This window comes from Pelophylax lessonae (genome assembly GCF_965119305.1).
Source record: "Pelophylax lessonae genome assembly, chromosome: 2".
Classification (NCBI taxonomy): domain Eukaryota; kingdom Metazoa; phylum Chordata; class Amphibia; order Anura; family Ranidae; genus Pelophylax; species Pelophylax lessonae.
The window spans coordinates 108,694,348-108,709,495 of NC_138769.1; the positions used below are offsets into that span (position 1 = coordinate 108,694,348).

General features: G+C 42.6%; 1 protein-coding gene across 1 annotated transcript in view; it reads left to right on the forward strand.

The window, feature by feature from the left end:
* NIT2 (nitrilase family member 2) overlaps nucleotides 1–14,254 on the forward strand; it is a 30,053-nt gene extending 15,799 nt beyond the window's left edge. Inside the window, exons 6-10 of the mRNA XM_082245509.1 lie at nucleotides 3,669–3,743; nucleotides 4,661–4,739; nucleotides 9,338–9,436; nucleotides 12,250–12,305; nucleotides 14,039–14,254. Of these exons, the coding sequence (XP_082101635.1) occupies nucleotides 3,669–3,743; nucleotides 4,661–4,739; nucleotides 9,338–9,436; nucleotides 12,250–12,305; nucleotides 14,039–14,130 (401 nt within the window). The 3' untranslated portion in view covers nucleotides 14,131–14,254. The remainder of the gene's footprint in view (nucleotides 1–3,668; nucleotides 3,744–4,660; nucleotides 4,740–9,337; nucleotides 9,437–12,249; nucleotides 12,306–14,038) is intronic.
* Nucleotides 14,255–15,148: the final 894 nt, after the last annotated feature.

The window sequence follows — 15,148 nt, forward strand, 5'->3', positions numbered from 1 at the left end:
GAGGGAGCCACACTATATTGTGGATGGAGCACATGTAAGCTGCAGGTTTAGTACGTTTCCTAAGTAAATTATTAACTTTTTTTCCCCCACAGGTTTTTATTTTTAATTGTACTGCAGCATGGAGAAGGGGCCCTAACTAAATAAGCATACTTTGCTTTGTAATATAAGACCCACCTAAATTAGTTTTGCTAATTTTAGCTAAAATTGCAGAATGTATTGAAGCCACTGCATCATGTGCCAATAAAGCAGCTAGCATTTTCAAAAGCAATGGTCAGCAATGGCTGATGACAAATTTTTATAATCACTGTATTTCTTTAAGAGACCCTGCCATGTAACAAAATACCTATGTGATAAGGTTCTGATGGCAGTAACAATTTTCCAAACGTAAAAGAGCAATGCATGTTGTGAGCCTATATATATCCATCTTCTGCTAGTTATACTGACTTTGCTGTATGCTTTGTACACAGATCAGTGATCTGGCTATTTAGTCTCACTGCAAAGCAAGGAGAAAAACCAGACTGTTCTGTTAGTAAAAGCAGCACATATAAGGCAGGGTCTGGGGCGGGACCAGGGGCGGAGTTGAGGGTGGGGCTAAAGGGGGCCCCGTCAGGTAGGCTGTACGGGGCCCCATGATTTCTATCAGCGGCCCTGCATGCATTTACTATTTTCAGCCTGCTCTGCTACGGTCACATGATCCCGTGTGTCAGCCAGTGGCGGCTGCAGGGAACTGGAGAGCACCCGACGATGACTGTGAAAGCTGGAAGAACCAGTCTTGTTTGAGAAGAGTTGAGAGGACGTCGACTCCTCTCCAGCGGGAACCACCGTAGATAGTTCAAAATTCGGCCAGTCCCTGCTGGATCAGTCCAATTTCCATCCATCTTGGGTCAGCTTAAAGTATAACTAAGGACAAAGCAGTTTTGGATAGTTTGCTGAGCTTGCCAGTATTTATTGCTGTCTGTGACCTGGTTAAGGAGATTCTCCCTCTCTATTTGTCCTGTTTACCATTATCATTGAAAGTAAAAGAAAATCCGAAATTTTGGGTTGTCCCCAGAAAAGTAATAAAGGGGAAATCTTCCAACGGAGGCACTAGTTCTATTCACCTGGGAGACCCCAAGGAATTCCTTTAATTTGCATTTGCAGGGATTTCCTCTTTTTTCCTTTTTGTCTATGGGACAGGAAGTGAAGGGAAATCTCTGCAATGGGACACAGATGGTGAAAAAAAAAAAAACTGCCAGGGGTTATAATCCTTCCTTGCTCTATCCAAAATGGAAAAAAAAAAAGCTTTGCCTATAGTTATACTTTAAGATCTAAATGCATTTCTTACAAATGAATTGTTCTGTACTTGCAGGATTTTTAAAGAGGAAGTAAACTCTTCAAAAATAATTGTCTTTTTTTTTTTTTTTTTTTAATCTTTGCAAACTAAATGCATAATGGGCTAGTATGCATCGCATACAAGCACATTATGTGACACTTACTTGCAACGAAGCCCACGTTGTCTCTGCTGCCGGCCGCATCCATCTTCGCCCGTCTTACTTCCGGGTCTGCAGACTCCAGCTGTATTACTGGCCGGAGCCGTGTGACGTCACTCCAGCGCATGCGCGCGCGCGCGGGAGCCACCGGTCATGGCACAGGGCTCTGAAGGAACGGTACTGCAATGTAAATATCTCCTAAACGGTACATTTAGGAGATATTTACAGCACCTATAGGTAAAAGTCATCAAAGTGGGTTTACAACCACTTTTAAGGGAATAATTATGGAGAAATGCACATGTATTGCAGGCATGCACTGCATTATTTTTTTCACTTTTTTTTTTTTTTCTTTTGTCTTGATGTTTGCATTTAAAGTGTTTTTAAAGGCTCAAGTTTTTTTACCTTCATGCATTCTATGCATGAAGATAGAAAATCTTTGTGTCGTGATCGCGAGTCAGCATTGTGCACAAAAGCTGAGCTTCTCCTAGGTCTCTCATTCCTCATTGGCTGCTGTCTCACTGGCACCTGCTACTGTCAATCATAGCCAGTGAGCCAATGAGGAGAGAGTGAGGATGGTGCTAAGCCACAGCTCTGTGTCTCCTATGGACGCATAGAGCGGGGCTCAGGAGCGAGCACGTACCATTGCCAATATAGCAAGCAGCTTACCATTGGGGGCATTTGTCAAGGAGAAGCGCCAGCGGGGGACCCGAAAAGATGAGGATTGGGCTGCTCTGTGCAAAACCAACAGCAAAGAGGAGGTGTGTATGACATGTTTGTTTTTTTTTTTTGTTTTTTTAAAGTGAACCTTTAACCACTTGCCAACCGCCGCACGACTATCTACGTCGGCGGTCAGCCCCTCACAGGCAAACTAACGTAGGGCTACGTTGCTTGCTTGTGAGGGTCTAGGGAGCGAGCGCGCGCCCCCGGAGGCGCGCTCCCGCGTGGTCACGGATGCCCCCCCCCCCCCCCCCCCCCCCCGCGCGTGTGACCAGCGGACCCGATGTCCGCCGGCCACTCGGCGATCGGCGGGGGAGAGGGAGAATGTCAGGCAGCTTGTGTAAACAAGCTGCCTGTCATTCTCCTCGCTGCAAAGACACTGATCACATGGATCTACTATGTAGATCCGTTGATCAGTGTCCTTAAAGCTGAAGCCACAGCCAATCACAGTAGAAAGCACGCCCCTAGGGACACACACAGCCCCTCCCTCCCAAATAAAGTTAACCCCTTCACTACCAGTGTATTTTTACAGTAACAGTGCATATATATAGCACTGATTACTGTAGAAATGTCACTGGTAACCCCAAAAGTGTCAAAAATGTCAGTCAAGGGTCCGATCTGTCCGCCCCAATGTCGCAGTACCGCAAAAAAAATCGCAGATCGCCTCCATTACGCGTTAAAAAAAAAAACAACAAAAATGACAAAAATCTTTCCCTTTATTAGTAAACGCGATAACTTTTGCGCAAACCAATCAAAATACGCTTTTTGCGATTTTTTTTTTTTTTTTTTTTTTTTTACGAAACATAGGTAGCATAAAACAAATTGGCCGAAAATGTTAAAAAATTTTGATTTTTACATTTTTTTTGGGGGGAATTTCATATAAAAAAATGTGAAAAATATTGTTATTTTTGCAAAATTGACGCTCTTTTTTTGTTTATAGCGCGTGATCAAAAAATCGCACAGGTGATCAAATACCACCAAAAGAAAGCTCTGTTTGTGGGAAAAAAAGGACGCCAAATTCGTTTAGGTACAGCGTCGCACGACCGCGCAATTGTCCGTTAAAATCACGTAGTGCCGAATCGCAAAATACCCCCTGGTCGGAATGGGGGTAAAATCTTCCGGGGCTTAAGTGGTTAATGTCACTCTAATTAGGCAACCCTCATAGGCACAGGAGCATGTTTCAAGGCAAAGTGTGATGAGTTCATGATATGGCACTTAAAATTACCAAACAAAGCCGGAAGTCCAAAATCCATATGTGTTCCAAGTCAGTGACTGAGAGTACTGAAAGCAATGGCTCAGCATGACAGCCAGGGGGCTAGTATTTTCAGAAGGAGAGGTCAGCAATAGCCACCTTCATACTTCTGATAGAACCTTGTTCAGTAATAGAGCCAATGCACTTAGTAAATGAAATCCACAAACATTCTCTACTTCTTCTTTTATGTGATAATTTTTGAAATAACATTAATCTCATCATTTTAACAGCCTATTGCAAGATTGGCGTGGGCATCTGTTATGACATCAGGTTTGCTGAACTCGCCCAGATATACACAAAGAAAGGTACTTCTGTCTTTGTATCATGATTGAAGCTTTGTGTGATATTTATTCTACAAAACATCTAAGTACTTCTAAGGTCACCGTACATGTTACAGTCCGTATAATCTTTGCACAATAAACTATAGATCTACCAAGACTGTGTAATCGGAGGACCTATCTAATCTTTTCAATCAACTTGTATCCAGTCAGGCAGGTTCTTGCCTTACATAGTTGTTGGTAGATATAAAATCAGATGCAGGGCCAGGATAAGGGGTGGACAGGAGGGGCGCAGGCCTGGGCACTGTGGTATCCTCTGGGGGGTGCTACGGGGAGATTGGGAAGGGGGAATTTGGGGGGTGGGGGCAGCAGGGCATATGAATTATTGTGGGGCAGGGGGGTATGTTAGAAGTGGTATTTTAGAGGGATTTGTGTTGGGAAGAGGGATGGCGAATACGTATTTGTGCTAGGAGGGGGATTTGAGGGGTTTGTGCTAGAAGAGGTGATATGGTATAGAGAGAGAGGAATTGTGCTAGGAAGGATGAATGGGGGGGGGGGGGGGGTTATTTGTGCTAGGAGGGGGAATTTTGGGAGGGGGGGATTTGGAGTGGGGGGAGGTGGGAGGTTGTGTACTTGGAGAGGAAATTTGAAGAGTAGAGGATTTGTGTTAGGAGGGGTGATTTACTTAGGGGGGCATTTGTGTTGGAGGGATTTCAGAAGGGGAAGCGGATTTATACTGGGAGGAGGGGGAATTTATGCTTCGAGATAAAGGATGCAATTAGTGCAATTTTTTTTTTTGGGGGGGGGGGGGGTGGCTGACACATAATTCTCATACATCTTGGGGGATGCAGTTTAGGATGTCCACCCTGGACTCTACATGACCTGCACTGATCAGATGCTAAGCCCTCATATACTTGCAATATTACTGTGTTGATTTTTACCAGGTTGTCAGGTATTGGTATATCCCGGAGCATTTAACATGACAACAGGACCTGCACATTGGGAGCTGCTGCAGAGAGCACGGTATGTTCAGAGGCTCTACATCTCTATATTATTGGAACTTATTCTGGGGATATGTTTTTACCATCCCATGCATTGGAAGTGTTTGTATTACCAACATCTTATAGTGTGTATTAAAAAAACATGAAATTTGACTGACTTTTTTTTTTTTTTCGTTTTGTAAAAAGTAGCATTTGGGTAGAATCCTATTTTTTTTTTTTTTTTTTTCATGTTGGGTATATTTCTCTTTAGTTTCTTTCCTGGAGACAAAACAGGAAGTTATGGGCCATACACACTATTAGATTTTCTGAAGACTTTTTCCTTTAGACTTACCAAAACCATATAATATGAGGTCAAACCTAAACACTTTCAATTTGTATGCAATCTGGCAGGCCCTTGCACTACATAGAAAAGGTAAATCTGAAGGAAAAAGTCTTCAGAAAATCTTATAGGGTGTATGGCCCTTTAGGGCTCTTTCACACGGTCCGCCTCCGTAGGCGGATCCGTGCTGCTCATCGATCCCCGCTGAGCCGGCGGATGACAGCTCCGTCTCCGCTTGCAGAGCGGAGAGGGAGGTGTCACAGCTCCCCCTGCTCTCTATGGGAAATCGGATGAGAGCGGACCGCTTGTCCGTTCTCATCCGATCCGATCCCCAGGACGGATGGAAAATAGGGTTTCCATCCGTCCGGATTTCACAGACAGGATCGGATGCGGATGGCAGCGGGTGTCAGCGGACATGTCACCGCTGACATCCGCTGCTCCATAGGGCTGAATGGGGCATCCGATCAGATCCGCCTAAAAAAACTGACAGGCAGATCTGATCGGAACGCCCGTCTGAAAGAGCCCTTAGTGTAAATGTCTGCAAAGTGAAAAAAGCCCTGATAGTTGTTACCAGTACAGGTCTGTGTACACCGTTTCCATCACCTCCTCCTGTTCCAATGTTCAGGTGACACCCCTGACGTTGTTGGACTTCCCATTGCTTTCTGTCCTACAGTAGCCTTCAGAATAAATAAAGGGGGTAAATCTCCTCAGTAGGAAGCTAGACAAAACCTGTGAGGAATTCTGACCTTGACCTGCTTTATCCAGGCCTAAAAAAAATATTTTAGCTAGAGATACGCTTTAAAACGGAACTACGCTGCACCAGAGCGCTACGAACCATATTGCCTCTATATATCAAGTTTCATTTATTCGATCTCCGCTGGTTTTGACCTCTCTATAATTTGAGGGTCAACTCCATCTGGTAAGCAGATTTATATATACCCACGTGGTGGCTGATAAATCCTTTTCCATCCTATTCACTGGTGTTGGAGGATTCTTTCTGCTCATCTTTTCATTATGAAATATGAGTAATACTCATTTTTATTGACCCTGCCTTCTTTTTTATACAAACCAAAAACTTTCTTTAATACATTTTTAATATTCAAAGGAAACTCACCCATCCATCTATGTCTTCCTGCTTTATTTTGTAGGAAAAATCACTTTGCAAAACATCCCCTCCCTAACATTTCTGGCTGTGGCCATCTTGAGTAAGGGCAAATGATTTGTGTAGCTTTTACTTCCTGGCATCCATCTGCCCTTAGCTCAGGCAAGAGAATGTTCTTAGCTGCCTCTCCTTCCCCCTGAAGGCTTCTGGGATATATTACATCATTTGCCTAGGCCTGGAAACCAGAAAGTAACTGAAGAAATGTAAAAACAAAAGTTTAACCACTTCCCGACCACTCGCTGCCTTTTTACTGCGGCAGGGTGGCTCTCCTGCGCAAACAGACGTAGGTCTAAGTTGGTCGCGTGTGGAAACTAGGGACGAGCAGCGGGGAAGCCGATGCACGGGTCAGGCGGCTTTGATTTGCCGCCTGACACCCGCGATCGCTCTCCGCTGAGAGAGAAGGACGGTCGGCTGTCGTAAACACAGCTGACCGTTCTTCTGCCTGCAGTGACCATAGAGCCCCTGTGATCCTTCTTTATAGGATCACATATTTTATGGTCATTTCAGAAGCCACGCCCCCCCCCCCCCCACAGTTAGGATCACTCCCCCCCCCCCCCCCCACAGTTAGAATCACTCCCCTAGGGTCACATTTAACCCCTTGATCACCTATACTGTTAACCCCTTCCCTGCCAGTGTCATTATTACAGTAACAGTGCATATTTTTAGCACTGATTACTGTAGTAATGTCACTGGTCCCCCCAAAAGTGTCAAAAATGTCAGTTAGGGGTCCAATTTGTCCGCCGCAATGTCGCAGTCCCACAACAAAATCACAGATCGCCGCCATTACTAGTAAACAAACGAAATACAAATAACATAAATCTTTCCTGTAGTTAGTAGATGCGATAACTTTTGCGCAAACCAATCAAAATACGCTTATTGCGATTTTTTTTTTTTTTTTTTTTTTTTTTTACCAAAGAATATGTAGCAGAAAACAACTTGGCCTAAAATGTTAAAAAAAATTGATTTTTTTAATTTTTCTTTTCTTTTTTTTGAGAATGTCCTATAGCAGAATGTGAATTTTGGAAAAAGAAAAAAAAAGTGAAAAATATATATTTTTTTTTTTTCCAAAATAGTTTTTTTGTTTATAGCGCAAAAAAATAAAAATCGCACAGGTGATCAAATACCACCAAAAGAAAGCTCTATTTGTAGGAAAAAAAAGAACTTCAATTTTATTTAGGTACAGTGTCGCACGACCGCGCAATTGTCCGTTAAAGTAACGCAGTGCCGAATCGCAAAATAGGGCCTGGTCATTAAGGGGGTAAATCCTTCCGGTCTTAAAGTGGTTTAAAGAAGTAAATTATGATAACCTTCCCTATCTATTTACTAATGCTAGAGTATAAAGATTAAAAATAATCAATACTGATTTAGAGAAGCTTTAATTTAAAGCTTTAGCCAGCCTTCAAAGCGACACTATACAATCAACCTATTAAGGTAAAGACTTTTCCACTGCATGGAACCGAAAGGTTCGGCACGCTTTTGTGCTTTTCCACTGCTGGTACCGCATGGTTTAGTGTCGGAACGGTTTGGTACGGTACGGTACGGCGGCGCTTTTCCACTGCATGGGACCAAACGGTACGGTATGGTGCGGCTCTGAAAAAACAGTACCTACTCGATTGTGGTTCCAACAGGTACCATAACTGGTACCATATCCCACAATCCTTTGCATGCAGTCACTTCTAGCCACTGATTGGTCAGAGAATCCCACCCACCTCGTTGTTATCCCACCCACTTAACTTTAGTACTACTTTAGTGGAAAACCAAACCTATACCGTACCGTACCGAACCGTTCGGTACCAGCAGTGGAAAAGCAAACCGTGCCAAGCAGGGCCGAGTAGAGCCGAGCCGGTACTTGCAGTGGAAAAGTGCCAATAGATCCCATTAAAATAATTGTAAGCTGGTCATACATATTACAGTCTCTAAATAAACTCTTTTGGAGGTACCAAAACTGTGAAGGTCTACCTATACTATCTGTTCAATTTGTACGGTAGGCCCTTACCCTACATAGTTTTTAGTAAATATAAAAGGAATTGTATTACACTTTAGTTAGCTTTATGTTTCATGGAATTAAATACTTTGAGGAAATTAACAAACACAAACAGTTGAGATCCTTAAAGTGGAGTTCCACCCTATTTTTATACTTACCTCCATCTTCTCGCTCCGGGTCACCTGAAAAAGAAATGGATAATCGCATATTTTTTTTTTTTTTACTTACCTCGTAGCGAACAAAATATACTTACCTTACTTCCTTCTTCCTCCTTCCTCGGCCGCGGCCCGTCGTCACTTCCTGGCTCTGCAATGATTCCTGGGAGCTGGACGTCATCGCTCCCAGGAATCATTGCGCCTGCACCGGCCCCGACGTCAGTTCCGGGTCGCGCGCGTCATCCCCTTCTAAACAGCTTCTGGGCATGCCCAGAAGCTGTGGAGGGGTGACGCGCGCGACCCGGAAGTGACGTCGGGGCCGGCGCAGAGCATCGTGGGACCACAGAAGGCGGAAGAAGACGCCGAAGAGGACGCGCTGGCTTCAAGCTGCCCACATCTGAGATGGCAGCGCTGGACAAGACGTTTGCAAGGTAAGTATTTCGTCTTGCAGGTAAATGCAACCCGGGACAGATCAGAGGCTAGCCATTGTGGAATGCACTAGCCCTGACTGTCCCGGGGGTATTAAAAAAAAAACAAACAAATCCAGGGTGGAACTCCGCTTTAAAGTAATGAGGGACCATCTGTAGGTTTATAGTTCCCTCCATGACCCTGACTGAAAATCCTTGGCCAAGCTTGCTTGGTTGAGAAGGTTATAATGGCGGAGATGGATTTTTCTAGCAGATCGCTGTTGTTTTCCCCAAGTACAGCCAGAGCCCGCAGTGTTACCCTTCCTCAGTAAATAAAGACGTGAAAGACTCCCTAATGCTGCCTTACTTTTAAAAGTCGTTGGAGTAAAATTTCCACATGCTTGGTGGCTGTTGCCTAATATCTGTAACTTTTGAAGTAAATGAAAGGGGAGGATTGGAAATGGATAAACAAGACCTTACCATTTGTGTTTATGGTTGCATGCAGGGAGGGGAAAGGGCAATATGAGTCCACTGTGGATAAATAAAAAGAGAAAATTTAATAAAATCAGTAAATCTTGTCTTGTTACTTCTAGGGCTTTGGACAACCAAGTCTACGTTGCTACGGTGTCTCCAGCCAGAGATGAAAAATCTTCCTATATAGCTTGGGGACACAGCACTGTGGTCAGTCCATGGTAAGTAGGGCCACAGGCTGGAGAAAGTGGCTGCAGGTGGAAAGAGTAGAGGAGCTACCTGGATGTTATATTAGTATCTACAGTACATTGGAATAAGAGGGGTCTATCTAAATACGCAGATCTGTGTTTTAAAGTACAGCTTCTGTTCAAGAATTACCTTTTCATCTACCTTTTATATGGCAGAATGTGACAGAGAGGAGCCTTACTTTGTAAAATGATGCAGATTTTCCATCCTATCTATAGAGTCAAGGTGGCGATGCTCGGATAGTGTTACATTTGAAATTTTTTTTTTTTTTTTTTAAACATTTGTTCAATATTTTATTGATTAGCAGGTTTCATTCCATGTTCTTTTTTAGCCATAGTGATGAGGAAAATTTGAAGGCATGGGATGGAAAATTGTGCTGGTTTCCTATCTAAATAAACTAAATTTTATTAGTTAATCTGATGTTCGTTTAGAAAAGAAAATCGTAATTAGAGTTATTTGTTAGTTTTTCAAAGTATACAGCACAAGGTGCAAATCTTTTAGTCTGAGGAAAATGGTATTGGATGATTGAGATAATTAAGATATTTATTTAAAACTTTTTGAAGATCATGATATATTTATTTGGTTCCAGAAAAACTCATTCATAGTGTACTCTTCTGCGGACTGGCAGTGCTCAGGATGGGGGAAGTAGTGTATTTATTTGGGGGAAGTAGTGTCACACACGATAGTGGGAACTCTGGTTTGTATGTAGTCCATCATCTGAAAATCAAACCTATCAAAAGCCTCATAGTGCCATCAGATCCCCAGCACTGCATTGCTGCCTGCACATAACTTTATATGCATTTTTTGCACACCTTGCCCCCCCCCCCCTAAAAGTTCCTTTTGGCACTGATGAACATACACCAACACACAACACTGCCAGGAAGAATCAGAACTTTCTGGTTACAGCATACAGCAGTCTGGAATTTTGGGCTACTGGGGTGCAGAAGAGTTCATCTGAGGGACAGTTCACACCAGAATGCAGTGCTGGAAACCCTAAGCATCTTTATTGCACTGCAGTTGTGAAATGCAGCAGGTATCAATGTTAAGTTAATGACACCCCAAATGCAAGTCACAAATGCAGTGCTTTTGCCCGCACCAATCTGTGGCACAGAAAGTATCATGTGATCTGGTTGCAGTGACGGTCCAATATGAGAAATCCGATTTCGTACTGTATAGAACTGCATGTGAATTGCACAAGAACGCACAGTGTGTGATTCTTAGTGTGAACCAACCCATATGTACTTTACAGATATTCAATCGCTCATGCATGGTAATGCTGGCTTAACAGGCCTATACAGTAAAACCTTGGTTTGAGAGTAACTTGGTTTAAGAGCGCTTTGCAAGACAAGCAAAATTTTCAAATAAATTTTGACTTGGTTTACAAGCGATGTCTTGATATACAAGTAGCCTCAAGTCACAGCTGAGTATAAAAGAGAAGAGAGGCGCCTCTAAGTGTAGCAATATGGTTAAATTTAATGAAGGTTCAACATTTAGCAACTCACATGGTTGATGATTGGAACAGGCACATCTAAGTATGCAGGCATCCAGGCTAAAGCTGTCCACATAGACCATCCTCCTCACCGCCATCTACGTCATCCCTTCCATGCTGCCCCTCGCTTTCAGATCCCTTTACTGCAGGGTGGTCTTCCCGGTCAGGATTACAGACTGGCAGCCGGCGGTGCAGAAGATAGTCCATGTGGACAGCTTTACCCCGGATGCCTGCATACTTAGATGTGCCTGTTTTATTCATCAACCATGTGAGTTGCTAAATGTTGTACCTTTATTAAATGGAACCATATTGCTACACTTAGAGGCGCCTTTCTTCTCTTTGATACTCTGTAGCTCCTACTGGATTTTGCTTCTAATCCCCTTGTGGAAGCGGCTATTAGTGGATGGACATTTTATGGTTATATAACCTATCGCAATGCTATAATCTTTTTATATGGACTATAAACTGAAGGATTTATGAATAAATGGTTGTGGAACGAATCATCTGAGTTTCCATTATTTCTTATGGGGAAATTCGCTTTGATATAAGAGTGCTTTGGATTACAAGCATGCTTCCGGAACGAATTATGCTCGCAATCCAAGGTTTTACTGTATTAATCTCCCTGTAAGTAATCATGGGTATGACCGATTCCTCTTCTTAAAAACTGATATGAAGTGAAGTTTGTGAAATTAGGGTTTGCGTGTCCACTGACATCAATAAACATGTGTATGGGTCAATGTCCAGCAACCACTCCCTGTATACTGATTAGGAATACATAACAGTGAAGAAGCCAATATCAATGGTGGTCTTCAGCTGTCAGAATAACCGTAGCCAGGTTTCCCCATTTGCCTTTTCTGCCCTCCTCTCTGTACACTATCTCACCATAAGTTTAATACTCTGAGTTTAAAGCCTAGTACGCACAGGCTAAATGTCGGGCAACATTTGCCGGTTTAATAGAAACCAGCTGACATTTAGCCCGTGTATGGCGAAGGGTCAAGTCTGAAAAGGTCTGCCGATCGGCTCACCAATCAGTGATCTTAGGCAATGGCTTAGAGCGCTGACCAGAGTGTTCAGGCGGGGGGCTGTCCCCCTGTCAGAACACAATAGCACAGCAGGGGAGATAGCTGTACTAACATCATATTGTTAGTACAGTGGCTCCAGCCTGAGCTGTAACCCTCTGGGTTGGAGGAAAAAAAAACTATTAGTGTGTACGAGGCTTTACTTTTGCATATAAGCTGTTAACAGAGAAGACATTGAACAAGAAATCTGATATGACTATAAGCTGTTGGTGTTTTTCAGGGGAGAAGTCGTTACTAAGGCTGGGGCAGATGAAACCATCATTTCCACAGATATAGGTAAAGAATGTCTGTTCTCAGTGTGAGATATTGGGATCCTCCAGAATGATGCACATTTACAGACTCACTTTTGCCAAAGTATTAATCTACCAGTTTACCAGTGACACATATACAAAATATTCCTTATAGTCTCTCATTGTCATAATCAAGGTAAAGTGTACCTGAAACGTTATATTGCAGCCTACCAATCCTTAGATGTGGTGGCTGGTTTCCTTTTCCTTTCCTTGGCATTTTTTCTTTTGTTTTAACCTGGCGATCTGACCAGTAACTAGGGATGGGCCGAACACCCCCCTGTTCGGGTGGCAGCAGAACTCCCGAACAGGGGAAATGCACTAGGTCAGTGCGCCCTGTATCCCAAACAAGAGAGACCCAGGGCGCACCGACCTAGTACATTATCTTACGCCCAAATATTTATTAAATAAAAAGTGGTAAGTATTGTACTCACAAATTCACTATAATAAAAAAAGCTCATCACAAATCCAGCATAGTCACATCCATAATTCGTCAACTCATGTCACCGAAATGGAGATCCATTAGGCTGGCTGACGCATTTCGAGGATTTTCCTCTTCTGGAGAAGAGGACAATACTCAAAACGTATCTGCCAGGCTGTTGGACCTTTTATTTATTTGACATGAGTTGATGAAATATTGGTGTGACTTTGCTGGATTTGTGATGAGCTTTTCTATTATAGTGAGCCACCGTTCATGGCCCAGGACTCGGAAGTAACGACACAGGTGGCCGTTCCTTCAGAGCGAATGCACCAGTGATGTCACTGGCTGCATGTATTTTAAATATCTCCTAAATGGTGCACGTTTAGGAAATATTTACCCAACCTATCGGTAAGCCTTATTATAGGTTTACCGATTTTAGGTAAAAGGCAGTAAAGAAAATTTACTTTCTCTTTAAAATGGATCTCCAGATCTGTTGAGAAAAAAAATTGCCTCCCAGATTAATTATTATTTAAACTTAATTGCAAAACTTCACTTGCTACTGTTCTGAAGATATTAAAGTGATTGTAAAGTCTCATTTAAAAAAAAATAACAAACGTGTTATACTTCCCTCCTCTGTGCAGTTGGTTTTGCACAGGGCAGCCTGGATCCTCCTCTTCTAGGGTCCCTCGTCGGGGCACCCAAGCCGAGCTGTAGCTCCTTGTTTCCATTTAGACACGTAACCTCACTCTCCTTATTGACAGCCGCAGGAGCCAATGGCGCCCCAGCTGTATCTCAGCCAATCAGGAGAGAGAGTCCCGGACAACCGTGGGACATTGTAGCAAAGTGTCATTTCTTTAGTGTTGTCATATGAAAAGATATAATAAAATATTTACAAAAATGTGAGGGGTGTACTCACTTTTGTGAGATACTGTATATATAATTTGCCTAAAAGAGACCCTGTCAGCAACCTGTAACGCATTACAGTGTTCTATCATTCATCAGAACCTTCAGAATTCAACACTTCTTAAATAAATTGATGCCTGTGTCCTCTGCCATGAGCTATGGCTTCTTCCATTGACCCATACACAACTGCTGAGTCCTGTAATGATATAGAGGCCAGAAGAATGAGTCATGGCTCTCCATTGGGAACAATGGGATTTGACAGTCCCAAAAGTGTTAAATACAGAACTGATTGACAGATATTTGTACGAAAAGTTCTCTTTAACAATACAAGGCTGACTGTGCCATTTAACCATTACAGTACTATGTATTTTATCTTATGCTTCATTTCTTTTTTTCAGACTTGCAATACCTCGCTGATATCCGTCAGCAAATACCAATTCATAGCCAACGTCGCCATGATCTCTACAGCGTGGAAGAGAAGCCCAAATAAACTCCTTAGATGTCATTTTTCCTTTACACAAATTTTATTCCTGATAAGATCAGTGATTTATTTATATGAACTCAATATGGAGTATATAGGTCCTAAAATTACATTGGTAATATAATGTGAATTTTCTCACTGTGTAAAGAGGAGTTCCAGAGCTGCCATACTCACAGTACCTTGATCATCCAGAGGAGGGCTGCCATCAAAACGCATCACATGTAATTCGCGGAGTGGTGGGAGATATTCTAATTCTTCACTGTAACGCAGAGGGCAAGTTTGTACTGCGTCCTCATAACCATGTGACAGACTAGCGAATGGGCTTATTTAGTACAACAAAGAGGAATATGAAAAGCACAATATTTCAAATCAACCAAAAAAGCATTCATTTTTTCGGGCTACTTTGAACTGAACAAAGGAAGAGTGCAATTGGTTGGTATGGTTCTTTGCATATTTGCCCATGTGATTTTTTTCTTCCAGTCAATGCTAGTGCTCATTTTCTCCCAATAGCTAGAACACAGCCTTTTCTTTCACATTTAGTTGCCCATGGTGTTCATTTTTTCCCATACATTTCATCTTCAATGAAAATAAAAGTATGTTAAGTGCCTTTTATACAGTGGATGATTTATATACCCTTTTTTTTTATTATTTCTCCTTATCTCTGAGAGCCTTCTCTGAATGGATGACAACTTGTGTTCACCAACACAAGTTGGTGACTTGTGTTGGTGAATTCTGTATTATCGGATTACCAACTGTTACTATTAAAATGTATTTCTCTTTCATTCATTGACAGACAAAGCTCCTGATCCTCTTTACCGTTGGGTTATACTGCCCCCTACAGGAGTAGGAAACTAGGCAGGAAAAAAATCTGGCTACGGCTATGGGCAGTCCCAGGGGGTATACTCTCCCTCTCTGCTATAGGTACTCAGTTTTTTTCTTTTTCTTTCTGCCTAGTCAGGAGTAAATACCTAGTTCCTTGCTAGGATCTCTGGTCCTGGCAATTTTTTTCTTTTTAGATAGATTTTTT